The 15,361-nt window shown below is 43.1% G+C and overlaps 1 protein-coding gene across 1 annotated transcript; it reads right to left on the bottom strand.

The window, feature by feature from the left end:
* Nucleotides 1-3,867: 3,867 nt before the first annotated feature.
* On the bottom strand, nucleotides 3,868-15,254 carry LOC306914084 (uncharacterized protein). Its single transcript, XM_079490986.1, has 3 exons — nucleotides 15,207-15,254; nucleotides 7,840-8,179; nucleotides 3,868-6,560 (listed from the first exon to the last, which is right to left on the bottom strand). Exons 2-3 carry the CDS (start codon nucleotides 8,117-8,119, stop codon nucleotides 5,566-5,568), a joined length of 1,275 nt encoding a protein of 424 aa, XP_079347112.1. The 5' UTR covers nucleotides 8,120-8,179; nucleotides 15,207-15,254; the 3' UTR covers nucleotides 3,868-5,565.
* Between the last annotated feature and the right edge of the window lie 107 nt (nucleotides 15,255-15,361).

The raw sequence follows: 15,361 nt of genomic DNA, 5'->3' as shown, positions 1-15,361 counted from the left end.
TGGACGTCAGTATAACATTATATAACATGTTACCCAGCTGGCCCTGGACGTCAGTATAACATTATATAACATGTTACCCAGCTGGCCCTGGACGTCAGTAGAACATTATATAACATGTTACCCAGCTGGCCCTGGACGTCAGTAGAACATTATATAACATGTTACCCAGCTGGCCCTGGACGTCAGTAGAACATTATATAACATGTTACCCAGCTGGCCCTGGACGTCAGTAGAACATTATATAACATGTTACCCAGCTGGCCCTGGACGTCAGTAGAACATTATATAACATGTTACCCAGCTGGCCCTGGACGTCAGTAGAACATTATATAACATGTTACCCAGCTGGCCCTGGACGTCAGTATAACATTAGAACATGTTACCCAGCTGGCACTGGACGTCAGTATAACATTATATAACATGTTACCCAGCTGGCACTGGACGTCAGTATAATGTTATATAACATGTTACCCAGCTGGCCCTGGACGTCAGTAGAACATTATATAACATGTTACCCAGCTGGCCCTGGACATCAGTATAACATTAGAACATGTTACCCAGCTGGCCCTGGACGTCAGTATAACATTAGAACATGTTACCCAGCTGGCCCTGGACGTCAGTAGAACATTAGAACATGTTACCCAGCTGGCACTGGACGTCAGTATAACATTAGAACATGTTACCCAGCTGGCCCTGGACATCAGTATAACATTATATAACATGTTACCCAGCTGGCACTGGACGTCAGTATAACATTATATAACATGTTACCCAGCTGGCCCTGGACGTCAGTATAACATTAGAACATGTTACCCAGCTGGCACTGGACGTCAGTATAACATTATATAACATGTTACCCAGCTGGCCCTGGACGTCAGTATAACATTAGAACATGTTACCCAGCTGGCACTGGACGTCAGTATAACATGTTACCCAGCTGGCCCTGGACGTCAGTATAACATTATATAACATGTTACCCAGCTGGCACTGGACGTCAGTATAACATTAGAACATGTTACCCAGCTGGCCCTGGACGTCAGTATAACATTAGAACAACGTTGAACTCTAACGTTGGATATAAATTGTATTTTGGTTGAAAGTAAAAGTTTGATTAGTTATTATCCAACGTTGTCCTGATGTTAATCAGTGATGTTATGTAGACATTGTTAATCAGTGATGTTATGTAGACATTGTTAATCAGTGATGTTATGTAGACATTGAATTAATGTTGGGCTCCAACATTGGATACAAGTTGTAATTTAGTTGAAAATAAAAATCTGATTGACGTCATTACCAAACATTGGCTTGACGTTAATCTTGGTTGGGCTCAAACGTTGAATACACATTATATTTTAGTTGAACATTAAAAATGGGTTGACATCATAACCCAGCATTGGCTTGATGTCAACCTACGTTAGATGCTGAGTTTTGGTTGGCCTCTTAACGTTATAGGCCACATTGTGTTTCAGTTGAGAATGAAATGTCAATCCAATGTTGGCATGATGTCGTTTCCCAGTGGGCACAGGACATCTGGAGGACAGATTAACATTTGTTTTACAAAGTTTTAACATGGTGAAAATACAATAGCACACAATATTATTTGACAAAGTTTAATAGAACATTATTAAATATTTCTTTAAACATGTAATTGGCACATTGGAATAAGTATGCAGGTAATAGTCAAATTGTTGTCCAAAGAGTTACAGGTTTCGTTAATAGGTTCATAGCCCAAATTGCATTTGTAGGAAAACCAATTATTCAATTTGTGAAACTTTATTATTAAACAATACGAATGGATAAAAACAATATAGTGGCATGTAGCAGTGGCATTGAGGCATGTAGCAGTGGCATTGAGGCATGTAGCAGTGGCATTGAGGCATGTAGCAGTGGCATTGAGGCATGTAGCATGTAGCAGTGGCATTGAGGCATGTAGCAGTGGCATTGAGGCATGTAGCAGTGGCATTGAGGCATGTAGCAGTGGCATTGAGGCATGTAGCAGTGGCATTGAGGCATGTAGCATGTAGCAGTGGCATTGAGGCATGTAGCAGTGGCATTGAGGCATGTAGCAGTGGCATTGAGGCATGTCTATCAAATATGTACCAAAGGCAAAAACGTCAACGCCAATTTCCTATCCATCAGGTTCTTGAGCTCTGCAGTGTTGTCAGCCAAGCTGTCGCACCGCAGCACGTCTACATAGGTGGTATGCTTCTTTCCCCTCCTGGCTTTGCCCTGGGTTGGCTCCCATAGGGTCAATTTACTTGCCCCAAGTTCTGGGTGCCTGACGCAGTGCCCTGCCAGCCAGCCTCATCCTTCTCTCTCTGACTTTGTCCGTGCACCAAACCGTGCAGAACAACAACCAGGAACCATATGCAGATGGAAGGCAAGGACTGTCTAAAAAGCATGAGACGCGAAGACCGTACGGGTGACGCCATGTTGCTCCATGGAAGGAAAGAAACATGCGCAGTCTAGACCAGGAAGTTGTACATGCCCAGATTTGTGCATGTACAACTTCCTGGTCTAGACTACGCATGTTTCTTATATGATATGAGGCCACTAGAGGAGCGATATGTGGCTGTATGAGGCCTCTAGAGGAGTGATATGTGGCTGTATGAGGCCACTAGAGGAGCGATATGTGGCTGTATGAGGCCACTAGAGGAGCGATATGCGGCTGTATGAGGCCGCTAGAGGAGCGATATGTGGCTGTATGAGGCCGCTAGAGGAGCGATATGTGGCTGTATGGGGCCTCTAGAGTGATATGTGGCTGTATGAGGCCTCTAGAGGAGCGATATGAGGCTGTATGAGGCCTCTAGAGGAGCGATATGCGGCTGTATGGGGCCGCTAGAGGAGCGATATGTGGCTGTATGAGGCCCCTAGAGGAGCGATAAGCGGCTGTATGGGGCCGCTAGAGGAGCGATATGTGGCTGTATGAGGCCCCTAGAGGAGTGATATGAGGCTGTGAGGCCCCTAAAGGAGTGATATGTGGCTGTATGAGGCCGCTAGAGGAGTGATATGTGGCTGTATGAGGCCCCTAGAGGAGCGATAAGCGGCTGTATGGGGCCGCTAGAGGAGCGATATGTGGCTGTATGAGGCCCCTAGAGGAGCGATAAGCGGCTGTATGGGGCCGCTAGAGGAGCGATATGTGGCTGTATGAGGCCCCTAGAGGAGCGATATGTGGCTGTATGAGGCCCCTAGAGGAGCGATAAGCGGCTGTATGGGGCCGCTAGAGAAGCGATATGTGGCTGTATGAGGCCACTAGAGTGATATGAGGCTGTATGAGGCCACTAGAGTGATATGAGGCTGTATGGGGCCGCTAGAGGAGCGATATGTGGCTGTATGAGGCCCCTAGAGGAGCGATATGTGGCTGTATGAGGCCGCTAGAGGAGCGATATGTGGCTGTATGAGGCCCCTAGAGGAGCGATATGTGGCTGTATGAGGCCGCTAGAGGAGCGATATGTGGCTGTATGAGGCCCCTAGAGGAGTGATATGTGGCTGTATGAGGCCCCTAGAGGAGTGATATGCGGCTGTATGAGGCCCCTAGAGGAGTGATATGCGGCTGTATGAGGCCTCTAGAGGAGCGATATGTGGCTGTATGAGGCCTCTAGAGGAGCGATATGTGGCTGTATGAGGCCCCTAGAGGAGTGATATGTGGCTGTATGAGGCCCCTAGAGGAGTGATATGCGGCTGTATGAGGCCTCTAGAGGAGTGATATGTGGCTGTATGAGGCCTCTAGAGGAGCGATATGTGGCTGTATGAGGCCCCTAGAGGAGTGATATGTGGCTGTATGAGGCCTCTAGAGGAGCGATATGTGGCTGTATGAGGCCCCTAGAGGAGTGATATGAGGCTGTATGAGGCCTCTAGAGGAGCGATATGAGGCTGTATGAGGCCTCTAGAGGAGCGATATGAGGCTGTATGGGGCCCCTAGAGGAGTGATATGAGGCTGTATGAGGCCTCTAGAGGAGCGATATGAGGCTGTATGAGGCCTCTAGAGGAGCGATATGAGGCTGTATGGGGCCCCTAGAGGAGCGATATGAGGCTGTATGAGGCCCCTAGAGGAGCGATATGAGTGGCTGTATGAGAGTGATCAACGCAAGACTTACGACATATTGAAGCTGTGCCACAGCGCAATGTAAACACAACCTAACAAGACTACAACTCGAAATTATTATGGAGATATCATATTTTTGTCCCGCTGCTTCCGGGTTCATGGTTTCTGCCTGAGAGATCCCAGATGCAGGCAGGAGGAGAGAACTGGTGAACTCAGTACTGAGAGATCCCAGATGCAGGCAGGAGGAGAGAACTGGTGAACTCAGTACTGAGAGATCCCAGATGCAGGCAGGAGGAGAGAACTGGTGAACTCAGTACTGAGAGATCCCAGATGCAGGCAGGAGGAGAGAACTGGTGAACTCAGTACTGAGAGATCCCAGATGCAGGCAGGAGGAGAGAACTGGTGAACTCAGTACTGAGAGATCCCAGATGCAGGCAGGAGGAGAGAACTGGTGAACTCAGTACTGAGAGATCCCAGATGCAGGCAGGAGGAGAGAACTGGTGAACTCAGTACTGAGAGATCCCAGATGCAGGCAGGAGGAGAGAACTGGTGAACTCAGTACTGAGAGATCCCAGATGCAGGCAGGAGGAGAGAACTGGTGAACTCAGTACTGAGAGATCCCAGATGCAGGCAGGAGGAGAGAACTGGTGAACTCAGTACTGAGAGATCCCAGATGCAGGCAGGAGGAGAGAACTGGTGAACTCAGTACTGCCGCAATGTGGCGGAGTCAGGAGAAGCATGAACATGCTTGAGTATATCTGACTGAACTAACTCTGCAAGCTGCAAATCATTCCTTGCGGTCTTGTTTCCATTCAGGCCCAAATTAATGCAATCAATTCATAGACATGAAGAAGAACAAAAGTCACACTTGTGGTAAGGTCTTATCATCATACATCACATTCCATGCTCAGCCAATCAAATCATCAAAAATGTCATTCCGGCCAATCACTTTTGGCGTCATCATATGTCCACCAGCCAATCAAATCATCACTATGGGGTGATGATCAGCCAATCAAATCATCATGTTTGTGTTCACACAAAGACAAAGCCCAGTAGGAGGAGCTAGCGCCCCTCAACAAAAAATCAATATCATCAAAAACAACAACAAAATATATCATTACAGTAAATAATACAACACTAAATGTACAGAGTGGGAGAAAGTTAGGAGGGGGCGTGGTCACCTGTTTAAAGGAGAAGTGATCATTTCCTCTTCATATGTATATGAAGAGGAAATAAGTCACTTATATGTAAGTGACTTAGGTCACACCGTCTACAGTGTTATGTATTGTCCTGTGAGAACTGTGTGGCTCAGGAGGTAGAGCAGGTCATCCAATGATCCATGGGTCGGCGGTTAGAATCCCGGCTCCTCCTTTCTACATGTCGAAGTGTCCTTGGGCAAGACACTGAACCCCAAATGGCTCCCGATGTGCTGGTTGTACCTTGCATGGCTTCCGCCGCAATCGGTGTTTGAATGGGTGAATGGAATGCACAATCTATGTAAAGTGCCTTGGATAAAGGCGCTATATTGACATTTTACTGTGGATACGAAGGTGTCTCTTCAGATGACTTGAACGGTTGAAACTCTTGTCACAATGTTTACATCGGAAAGGTTTTTCTCCAGTGTGGACACGAAGGTGCTTCTTCAGGGAACCTTTCTCACTGAAACTCTTGTCACAATGTTTACATCGGAAAGGTTTTTCTCCTGTGTGGACACGAAGGTGTCTCTTCAGATGACTTGAACATTTGAAACTCTTGTCACAATGTTTACATCGGAAAGGTTTTTCTCCAGTGTGGACACGAAGGTGTCTATTCACACTACCTGAATCCATGAAACTCTTGTCACAATGTTTACATCGGAAAGGTTTTTCTCCAGTGTGGACACGAAGGTGTCTATTCACACTACCTGAATCCATGAAACTCTTGTCACAATGTTTACATCGGAAAGGTTTTTCTCCTGTGTGGACACGAAGGTGTCTCTTCAGATTACTTGAAATGTTGAAACTCTTGTCACAATGTTTACAGTGGAAAGGTTTTTCTCCAGTGTGGACACGAAGGTGTCGCTTCAGGAGAGATGAGTGACTGAAACTCTTGTCACAATGTTCACAGTTAAAAGGTTTTTCTCCAGTGTGGACACGCTGGTGCTTCTTCAGGGAACCTGAGTCCCTGAAACTCTTGTCACGCCGTTCGTCATCATCGTCTTCACTGGTCTCCTCCCAATCATCACTGTCTTCAGTGACTTCAGTGTCAGATTCAAGTTCAACATCAACCTCAGAGCAGTGGGAAGATATGTCTTCTTCTTCATCATCATAATTTTCTTCTTCACCTTTCACTGCTAGTAATGTCAACGTTGACCCAACAGGTTCCTCTGGTCTTTGAAGTAGCTCCTCCTGTTCATCTTTAAGCTCCTCCTGTTCCTCTTTAATGTGTGTAGACTCTGGTTCCTCCTGGAGCAGACTGGGGCTCCTCTCCTGTTCAGGAGAAACCGCCTCTTTACACACAACCATGTGCAGGATGTCTAGGAGCAGAAACATAACATGATGGTCAACACTGGATTCCTAAAATGTAAATCCATTCTTCTTCCATGTTTCATGTACAAAATGAGCTATTACCTACCAAGATAGGATTGACTAAACTGTTACTAACTACAGGTTATTACTGTTCTGAAAGATTTTTGCAAAATACAAAAATAAGTAGTGTGAAATAATATATTTAGTTACTTTGACAGTACACCAAAAACCAAAATGAATAATAATGTTACAGCAAATATTTAATTTGAATCATGAAATTCTAAAACAAAATTTAAAACATGTTACTAGCTCTGATTTGGTAGTAAATTAGTCATGCCACTCAGTGCATGACGTTATGAAACAGAAGCACTTCTGACAATGAAAGCTTGAAATGTGGAGCAATGGTAGCTTAACAATCTATATAAAAGATTTCTACTGCGTAGCTCTGTACGTCTGGAAATGTGTCTGTACGTCTGTAAATGTGTCTGTGAGTCTGTGAATCTGTACGTCTGTAAATGTGTCTGTGAGTCTGTGCGTCTGTAAATGTGTCTGTGAGTCTGTACGTCTGTAAATGTGTCTGTGAGTCTGTGAATCTGTACGTCTGGAAATGTGTCTGTGAGTCTGTGCGTCTGTAAATGGGTCTGGGCTAAGCTTGCAAATACTTGTTTGAAAGTTGCTAACCACTTAAAACACTCTATACTTAGTGAACCAACCCTCTGTACTTAAACATTCTATACTACTCTGTACTTAAACACTATACTTAGTGAACTAACCCTCTGTAATTCAGGAACTAATACTTCGGGGATGTATGTATGGTCAACCATCAGCTATGCAAGCAGGTGTGTAAATGATGACAATTAGGAGAATGGAAACAGGTGTTCCCAATCTGATTAGCCGGAGGAGGCAAATCTACATCCACACACAACACACAGACAAGAGATACCAAGGTGCTACGCTTCTTTCCCCTCCTGGCTTTGCCCAGGGTTGGCTCCCATAGAGTTAATTTACTTGCCTTCAAGTTATGTGTGCCTGACGCCCTACAGAACAGAAAATGATTAACCCATTTAGACAGAGAACGCATCTGTGTCACCGTAGCTTTTAACCGTTATTTTAAAACTATTCGTTTTTCTTTTCTTTCTTTTTTTTAACTGAAATCTTTGCTTCTGGGGGTCCCTTGGAACAAAATGTTTTCAGATGTTCAAAAGACTGTCATGATCTAGAAGACATTTGTAGAATCTGGTCTCAGGTCTTAATGGGTTAAAGAAAGGAAGAGAACATGAAACTTACTGAGGTGTGGCTGGTCTTCAGCTTCCTGTTTAATAGAAACGTCTTCAGCTTCCTGTTTAATAGAAACGTCTTCAGCTTCCTGTTTAATAGAAACGTCTTCAGCTTCCTGTTTAATAGAAACGTCTTCAGCTTCCTGTTTAATAGAAACGTCTTCAGCTTCCCGTTTAATAGAAACGTCTTCAGCTTCCTGTTTAATAGAAACGTCTTCAGCTTCCTGTTTAATAGAAACGTCCCTGGCTGAGTCTGGAGAGTTCATCTTCACCTGGGAGTGATGCATCATGGGTATTGTAGTTCTTATGAGTCTGGAGAGTTCGTCTTCACCTGCAGTCTGGACTCCGGTCTGAAATCAAGAGAATAAGGAAGGACTTTAACCATTTAGGAAGGAAATACATCTGTGTCGCTTTAGCGTTTAACCACTATTTTAAACTTTGGCCTCTGAAAAATAGCAGATCTACAAGCTCGTATCGCGGCACAGAGTGCCGTGCTAGTAGCTGGAATTGTATTTTATTTCATTTAATCATTGATTAGTCACCTTTACAATGTCAGATTTTGGTTATATTTTGTATTCTTTAAAACAGTTTGACGGCCGCTATTTGTTTAATGCGTTTAATTCGCTGTTTTAAAATAATTAAAAAGAAACAGCGGATTTATCCGGGAGCTGATGACGAGGCCGTCGCGCTATGATGACGAAACCGGAAATCAAGTCATCATCTGGGCTGCTAGGGCTTCTGGGAAATTGAGCTCAATGTAAGTGGACATGGGGTTTGTTTGGACTACAATGCCTCATAGAGGCGGACCCTGTACCGCATTGTAATGGCCGCTGGTGTGGATGATCATAACATGCCGACGGACCATTCTTGGCCGGATTTTCGCGGATCAAAAGCCCAAATACTTCAGCGTATGCTCTAAAGGTAATAAAACAATCTCGGCAGCGTAGAATATTTGATTAAAATGCGGGTAACGCGTGATAAGCACTAGAACTCTTAATGTATAATGTGCTGAACTTGGGTTTCCAATGTATTTGACCACAGAAGTAGTTAATTCAGGTGATTTCCGGTAGATTGGCCATATATGATGGTGTCTTGGTAGATGCTCACTAGCGCAGAGCACATCCGTGAGAGGGATGTTTGTAAGCCAGGTGGTGAAGCTGGCAAGGTATAGTTGATTCTGACACACGTGCGATCTCATTTCTAAATGATGGCGATTCTATGACGTCATGCTGAATGTGTGTATTGTTTTTATCATTAGTTTTGCTTCTGAATAACAACTTGCTATGTCAATCATACTTAAACGATGTAAGGCAAAAATAGGCTATTATTGGAGCATTAAACTAACATGATGGCTTTAGTGTCCCGTATGTCTCCTCATGCCGCTGATATGCCAGGAACACCGTTGCTACGGTAACCCCACATTGAACTGACTGCAACAAGTGTGGGTGGGGCTAGCAGCAGGACGTTTACAGTCAGGAGGTGGATTAGCATTAGCAGCAGACGAGCGGTGGAGTAGAGTGGCGATAAGAACAAGAGAGAGAAAGAAGTACAACAATAAAACAAAGATGAGCGACAACGAGGTGCAACTTCCTTAAAGAGGAACAGGAGGAGGAGGAACTCACTGCTGCCACCAGCTGGTGGAGTCAGGTTACAGTTGGCTGTCCAGTGTCCAATTCATTTTATTGTGTTTTTGCTACAAGATACTTTTTAAAATTTTATCCCACGATTTTGTAACCCATTCTTTCACCCAGTGTCAATTATCTGGGGGGCAGCGGACTTGACCTCATGGTAAATGGTAAATGGTGCATTTATATAGCGCCTTCATAGATTGTGCATTACATTCACCCATTTACACACACATTCATACACCGATTGCAGCGGAGGCCATGCAAGGTACCAACCAGCACACCGGGAGCAATTTGGGGTTCAGTGTCTTGTCCAAGGACACTTCGACATGTAGACAGGAGGAGGAGCCGGGATTCGAACCGCCGACCCATGGATCATTGGACAACCTGCTCTACCTCCTGAGCCACAGTCGCGCTTCCTTCTATGCATGAGGAGTCCAAGATGCTTCTTTTCACCTGACAGAGTTTCCCCGGCCTGACGTAGCGCGTGGAAGGAACACGTTATTCCGACTAGTTCCTTTCCCCTCCATCAGGCACCCCGGCTGGCCAGGGGGAGGTAGTTTAGAGACCAGGATTACTGCATGTTTTTGTGAGGGTACCTACCCTAGGGGACACGGGGAGAACCATGTGAGGGTACCTACCCTAGGGGACACGGGGAGAACATGCAACCAATCTCCACACAGAAAGGCCCTTTCGCCATCCCCGCCTCGGGTATGGGCACTGATGACGCGGAGGAGGGAACACGCCCCCAGCGCCCCCAGCGGGAATCGAACCCAGGACCTTCTAGCTGTGAGGCGACAGCACTACCGACTGTGCCACCGTGACTGTGCCAAGAGACTTTAAGAAGTTTAAATCAAGCAATTTGTTTAAAGACACAGTAGTACACTGTCCAATTATTTCATTTTAGTTACTCTTAGTCTTGTGTTTTTGCAACAAGAGAGATTATTAAGAGAGAAGTCAAGCACTTTGATGTTGTCTCACATGTCCAGTTTAGTGTTTAAAGCCTAGTTGCTCCAGGGGCCACATTGTGAATCTTTTACAGGCTAAAAACAATAAATATTTTCATTGGAAAAATGAGAATCGTGTGAGAATCGAGATCTCAATTCTTATGGAGGAAAACTGAGGTTCACATGAACCGTGCACCCTTGAAGCTGATCACCAGGCTGTGCAGATTGGCTATTTTAATAAGCTAGTTAATTGACAGTTGACTTTTACGTCTTTTGCAGTGCAGTGGCATGATGTCATTAATAGAATACACCTGTGTATTCTATAAACATTTTAAATGGCTTTCATATACTTTTAATAGGCTATATTTCTTTTTTGTTTTGGCAATTTTCTGGTGTTAATTTAACCGAATTAATACGTTAATCAAGAACACTTTAACAAGATAAAATACAATGTAGATCGGGTGATTTTTAACTGTTAAATCTGTTAATTGAAAATAGCTGATCTGCAAGCTCACTACTAGTTTGTAGATAGATTACAATTATATATTATTATAAATAAAATCGTAGAAGTTAGACACCCAATCATGACCAGCTAGACACCCAATTAAAATCTCATAGATTATATAAATGTGTATGTGGCTTAATTAAATGACGAGTGCTTGGCTGTAGTCTGTTATGCATCCACGGTTCTGTGCGCCGTCAGTGCACATTTGCTCGATACTTTGTTTTGATTGTTTTGACTTTGATTGTTTTGATAGAAAGTTCAGACAATACAATCCTTCCTTCTAAAGTCCTTCTGTTATGGGTTATGGCACAAGTATGAACTGAGCAAATCTGCACCATTCTAAGTGAATAAAGTAGTATGTAATGCCATGGAAAAGTCACTGTTTACAAGCTCGTCATGTCACACAACAGGGCTCCCAAATGACAAATGTTAACGCCCTCCCCCCATATTCTGCTGGACCCTCTTGTAAACAAGTGTAAGGCTATATTATGGTGTCGTCCACAGTTTTTGCTTTGAGTTACTGTGCTTGAAATGTACCTATTCTGCATACAGTTAATAAACACTTCAATCAATCAAAAGCATCTCGGTAGCTTAATGCTAGCTGACCACACGTCCAGTGTGTCGGTTTGTAATTAAATCAGATTAACTTGAAATGGCGCCATCCGCCGCCGTAGAAACGAGCAGATGTTCTAACGGCGACAGGATGCGTAGCTGTCCTCGCAAATGGCACTTTTTTTCTGTCACAATGCCAAAACATACCCAATCCGATCCGATCCTTGGGCAGACGGACACTCACATTGCATTGTGGATGTGGACCTTAGCCTATGTTTTGTCGGGGGTGCATACTTAGTATAGACTAGTCATTGGTTAGACATGTGTTAAGGTTAGGTTTAGGTGTGCTGCCCCGTGGGAGGGTTAGGTTTCTGGTTTAAGGACTTCAGTGTTTTGTACCAAACTATTGTATGAGTACCGAACAAAGAATGTTTGCTTTCGCCATCTTGGTTGAAGAAGAGTCTGGGCAATTAAGTTTTAGTCTTAAAAAATGTCTCAATCTTATATTTAGTTTTAGTCCGGCTTAATCTAGTCGTATACCTCTGAGGTCAACGATTAAAGTGTTGATTGATGATTCAACCTTGATGATTAAACCTTTGAGGGGATTAAGTCCACCCATCAAGCCCATTAGTGTCAACCTCAGACCAAGATGGTCTGATTTTGAATCTGAATGGCTTTGTGTTACTGCTATTGTCCTGGCCTGCTCTAATTAAGAGCCATTTAGGAGTTTAGCATTTAAGGGTTTGTTTACTATCCTGTTCCCTGTAGGCCTATTGGATTGGTATTGTTTAAACCGTGTGGAAATTTGGTGTTTAATTTTAAAATCCACTGCTTCTCTGCATATCTCCTTTCCCCCTCTGTCCAGGTTTGATTAGATTCTAATCCACAAACCTCCAAGGCACTAATCCCATGGGTCATGAAATGTTGAACAATTAATAAAGTTGTTTCTTTTGCATTATTTATATTATATCTATGTTGGTTTAGTCTATCTGCTATTGTGTTTCTAGTTTCACCCACATATTGTAGGTTGCATTTGTTGCATGTAATTAGATAGACACAGTTACTAGTATTAGCCTGTATGATTTGATTTATTCCCACCATTCTCATTGTGGTTCTATTTTTCACTTGTTGTTTAGGTCTGAAGTAATCCGGTTTCTTGCGTATCGGTCTGTCTGTCTCCTTTAGTTTGCTATGTACAAGGTAATCTTTCAAGTTTTTGTTCTTCCTATATGCTGGTATAATTTTGTATCCGTTAAGTAGGTCATCCGTCCTATTTGCAAAATTCCTCTTTATTTTCATGTTTGTTAATCTGTTTAGGGTCGAATAGGTTTGAGATAGGTTGTAGTTGTAGGACTAATGACTGGTCTAACCCAATGACTAGTCTAAACCAGGTAGATAGGTTGTAGGACTAATGACTGGTCTAAGCCAATGACTAGTCTAAACCAGGTAGATAGGTTGTAGTTGTAGGACTAATGACTGGTCTAAGCCAATGACTAGTCTAAACCAGGTAGATAGGTTGTAGTTGTAGGACTAATGACTGGTCTAACCAATGACTAGTCTAAACCAGGTAGATAGGTTGTAGTTGTAGGACTAATGACTGGTCTAACCCAATGACTAGTCTAAACTAAGTACTGTCTAAACTAAGTACTGCACCCGTGGTTATTAAACAGGAAGACAACCCCGTCTTCCTGTGACTGTATCTCCAACAGAAATGCAACCATCACCATTGGAGTATACAGTATACAGTATGCAGCCCATGTAATGCATCAAAATAAACGTATCGATGAATGAATGAATAAATAAAAAAACGGATTCGAACCCCTCCGTTTGTCAGCATAAAGTTTACGAGACACGGAGCGTACTCCAGCACGCCATTCCTAGCGACGATGTTGTGCAATCATAATCAAATCATCTAAACCGTGCAGCCATGGAAACAAAATGGACATGGGGACCTAGATTAAGTTGAGATCTCATTAACATCAGGAACATTTATTTCCTGTTTAATACAGATTAGTTGCCAACATCTCCAACCATCATCATCATCACATAAATTCACCATTATTTATAAACAGGCTACTCAGAAATAGTAAATATGACGATAGGTTAGATTTGTTTTACAAACATGAGACTAAATAGGCTATGCATGGAAAAGTGTCTGAAATGCCAATGTGCTACAAATGATTGAATATTGACCAAATTATTGAAGGTAATGTTAAATTTGTTCTTTGATTAATAATATTTGTAGGCCTATTACAAGTCAGGCACAAAATCTGTGTCAATTCACATCTGCATGACTGCACACACAGTATCACGTCAATACAAGGTACACACGACAACTTTCCATCACCAACACAGGGTCGTTATTCTTGCCCATCCTATAAATGTTTTGTTTTTATAAACATTGACCCTACAAACAGTCCATAGACTTTGGCTGGGATGGGACATTTATAATTAGGCTCTTGACAAACATTTAAAATCCATACACTTGGCTGGCCTATGATGTAATTTCAGAAAGCCAGGCCTTGGAGCGTCCATCAGAAAGTGAGAACAAATAAAATATAAAAAACGTTGTAGCCTATAATCTTGCTTTTTGAAAACAAAGAATGATGCCAAAGACCAAATAGAAATAGAGAAGGAAAGGCAGACAGAGGAGAAGAGAGAGAGCCACAGGGGCCTCAATCATTCAGTGGTGAATGACATCTCAAGTTAATCTAGGTCCCATGTCTGTTGTTTTGAGTTGTGATGGCTTGCTTTTATACTATATATTTGATTAAGATTACACAGTGTCGTGGTCACAATGGCGCACTGTAGTCGATCCATGACTGGGAAACTTTATGCTGACAAACGGAGGAGTTTGAATAACGTCCGAAACAAACGTTAATTTATTTACAGTGTATTTATGCGTGTATTGACGCATTACATGGGCTGAATAGTTAATGTGACACATATGTTTACTCAGAGTTGCATTTATAAAACGTATTGTTGTACATATGTCACAGGAATTATTTTCGCTCCTATGCCACCAAAATGTGAAACACCCTACCAACAGTCATTAAGACATGCAAATCCCTCGACTCCTTCAAAACCGCTCTCAAAGGGCACCTACGGACGGCTGCAATTCGAAACTGGCCTCCGTAAAATCTGAATCCCCCCCCCCCCCACGCCTTTTCCCCCTCACTGTATATGTTTCTTTTCCCTTTTTACCTCCCTTATGATGAATTCCTGTTCTGTTCTTTGACTATATATAGAAGTGTCTATTTGTACGTCTCTAAATGTTTTTGATGAATTGAACAAGGTGGACCCTCTTGTAAACAAGTGTAATGCTTAATTGGGTTGTCCACTCACTCACAGTTAACAGTCTTTGTATTGAGTTTGTGCTTGAAATGTACTGTAATTCTGCAAACTGTTAATAAATAGTTCAATCAATCAATCAAGGAAGAAGGCGAATTGTCTTCCTGTTTCTCAACAACATCAGATCGGTATGTTTTGTTTAATTTGACATTGACGACGACAGCTACGCAGTGTAGGGTCCGTGTAGGACCATGGTGGAACATCTGCAGTTACTAGGACGATGGAGACGCCATTTCAAGTTAATCTGTTTTCATTACAAACCGACACACCAGACCCTTGTTAGCTAACGTAGCATTTCCAAACCACTCCATATTCGGTCAGAATGTTAATCTGAACACAAACAAGATATCATAACAATGCGTTCAACCATTCAGGAGCATCAATACTCATTTTGTACCTGAAAAGTGTAGATTTCAATGAAGCTTCTGGAACACCGTCTCTTAGAGCTGAATTCCAAAGCCACTCGGTCAGTCCAGCATGGCGGTGTGACGTCACGGTGATATTGGTGACCTGCTGAAATGTGTGACCAGCGTCTCTAGACGTCACGTGACG

This window comes from Electrona antarctica (assembly GCF_951216825.1).
Source record: "Electrona antarctica genome assembly, chromosome: 21".
Classification (NCBI taxonomy): domain Eukaryota; kingdom Metazoa; phylum Chordata; class Actinopteri; order Myctophiformes; family Myctophidae; genus Electrona; species Electrona antarctica.
Note: the sequence above shows the minus strand (reverse complement) of the source record. Positions and strands in the feature narration are given on the sequence as shown.

Excerpts from the sequence above, each read along its gene's own strand:
- LOC306914084 (XM_079490986.1), bottom strand. The coding sequence starts at position 8,119 with ATGATGCATCACTCCCAGGTGAAGATGAACTCTCCAGACTCAGCCAGG. Across the intron at positions 6,561-7,839 it reads TGAAGACCAGCCACACCTCA|ACATCCTGCACATGGTTGTG; the intron begins GTAAGTTTCATG and ends TTCTGCTCCTAG.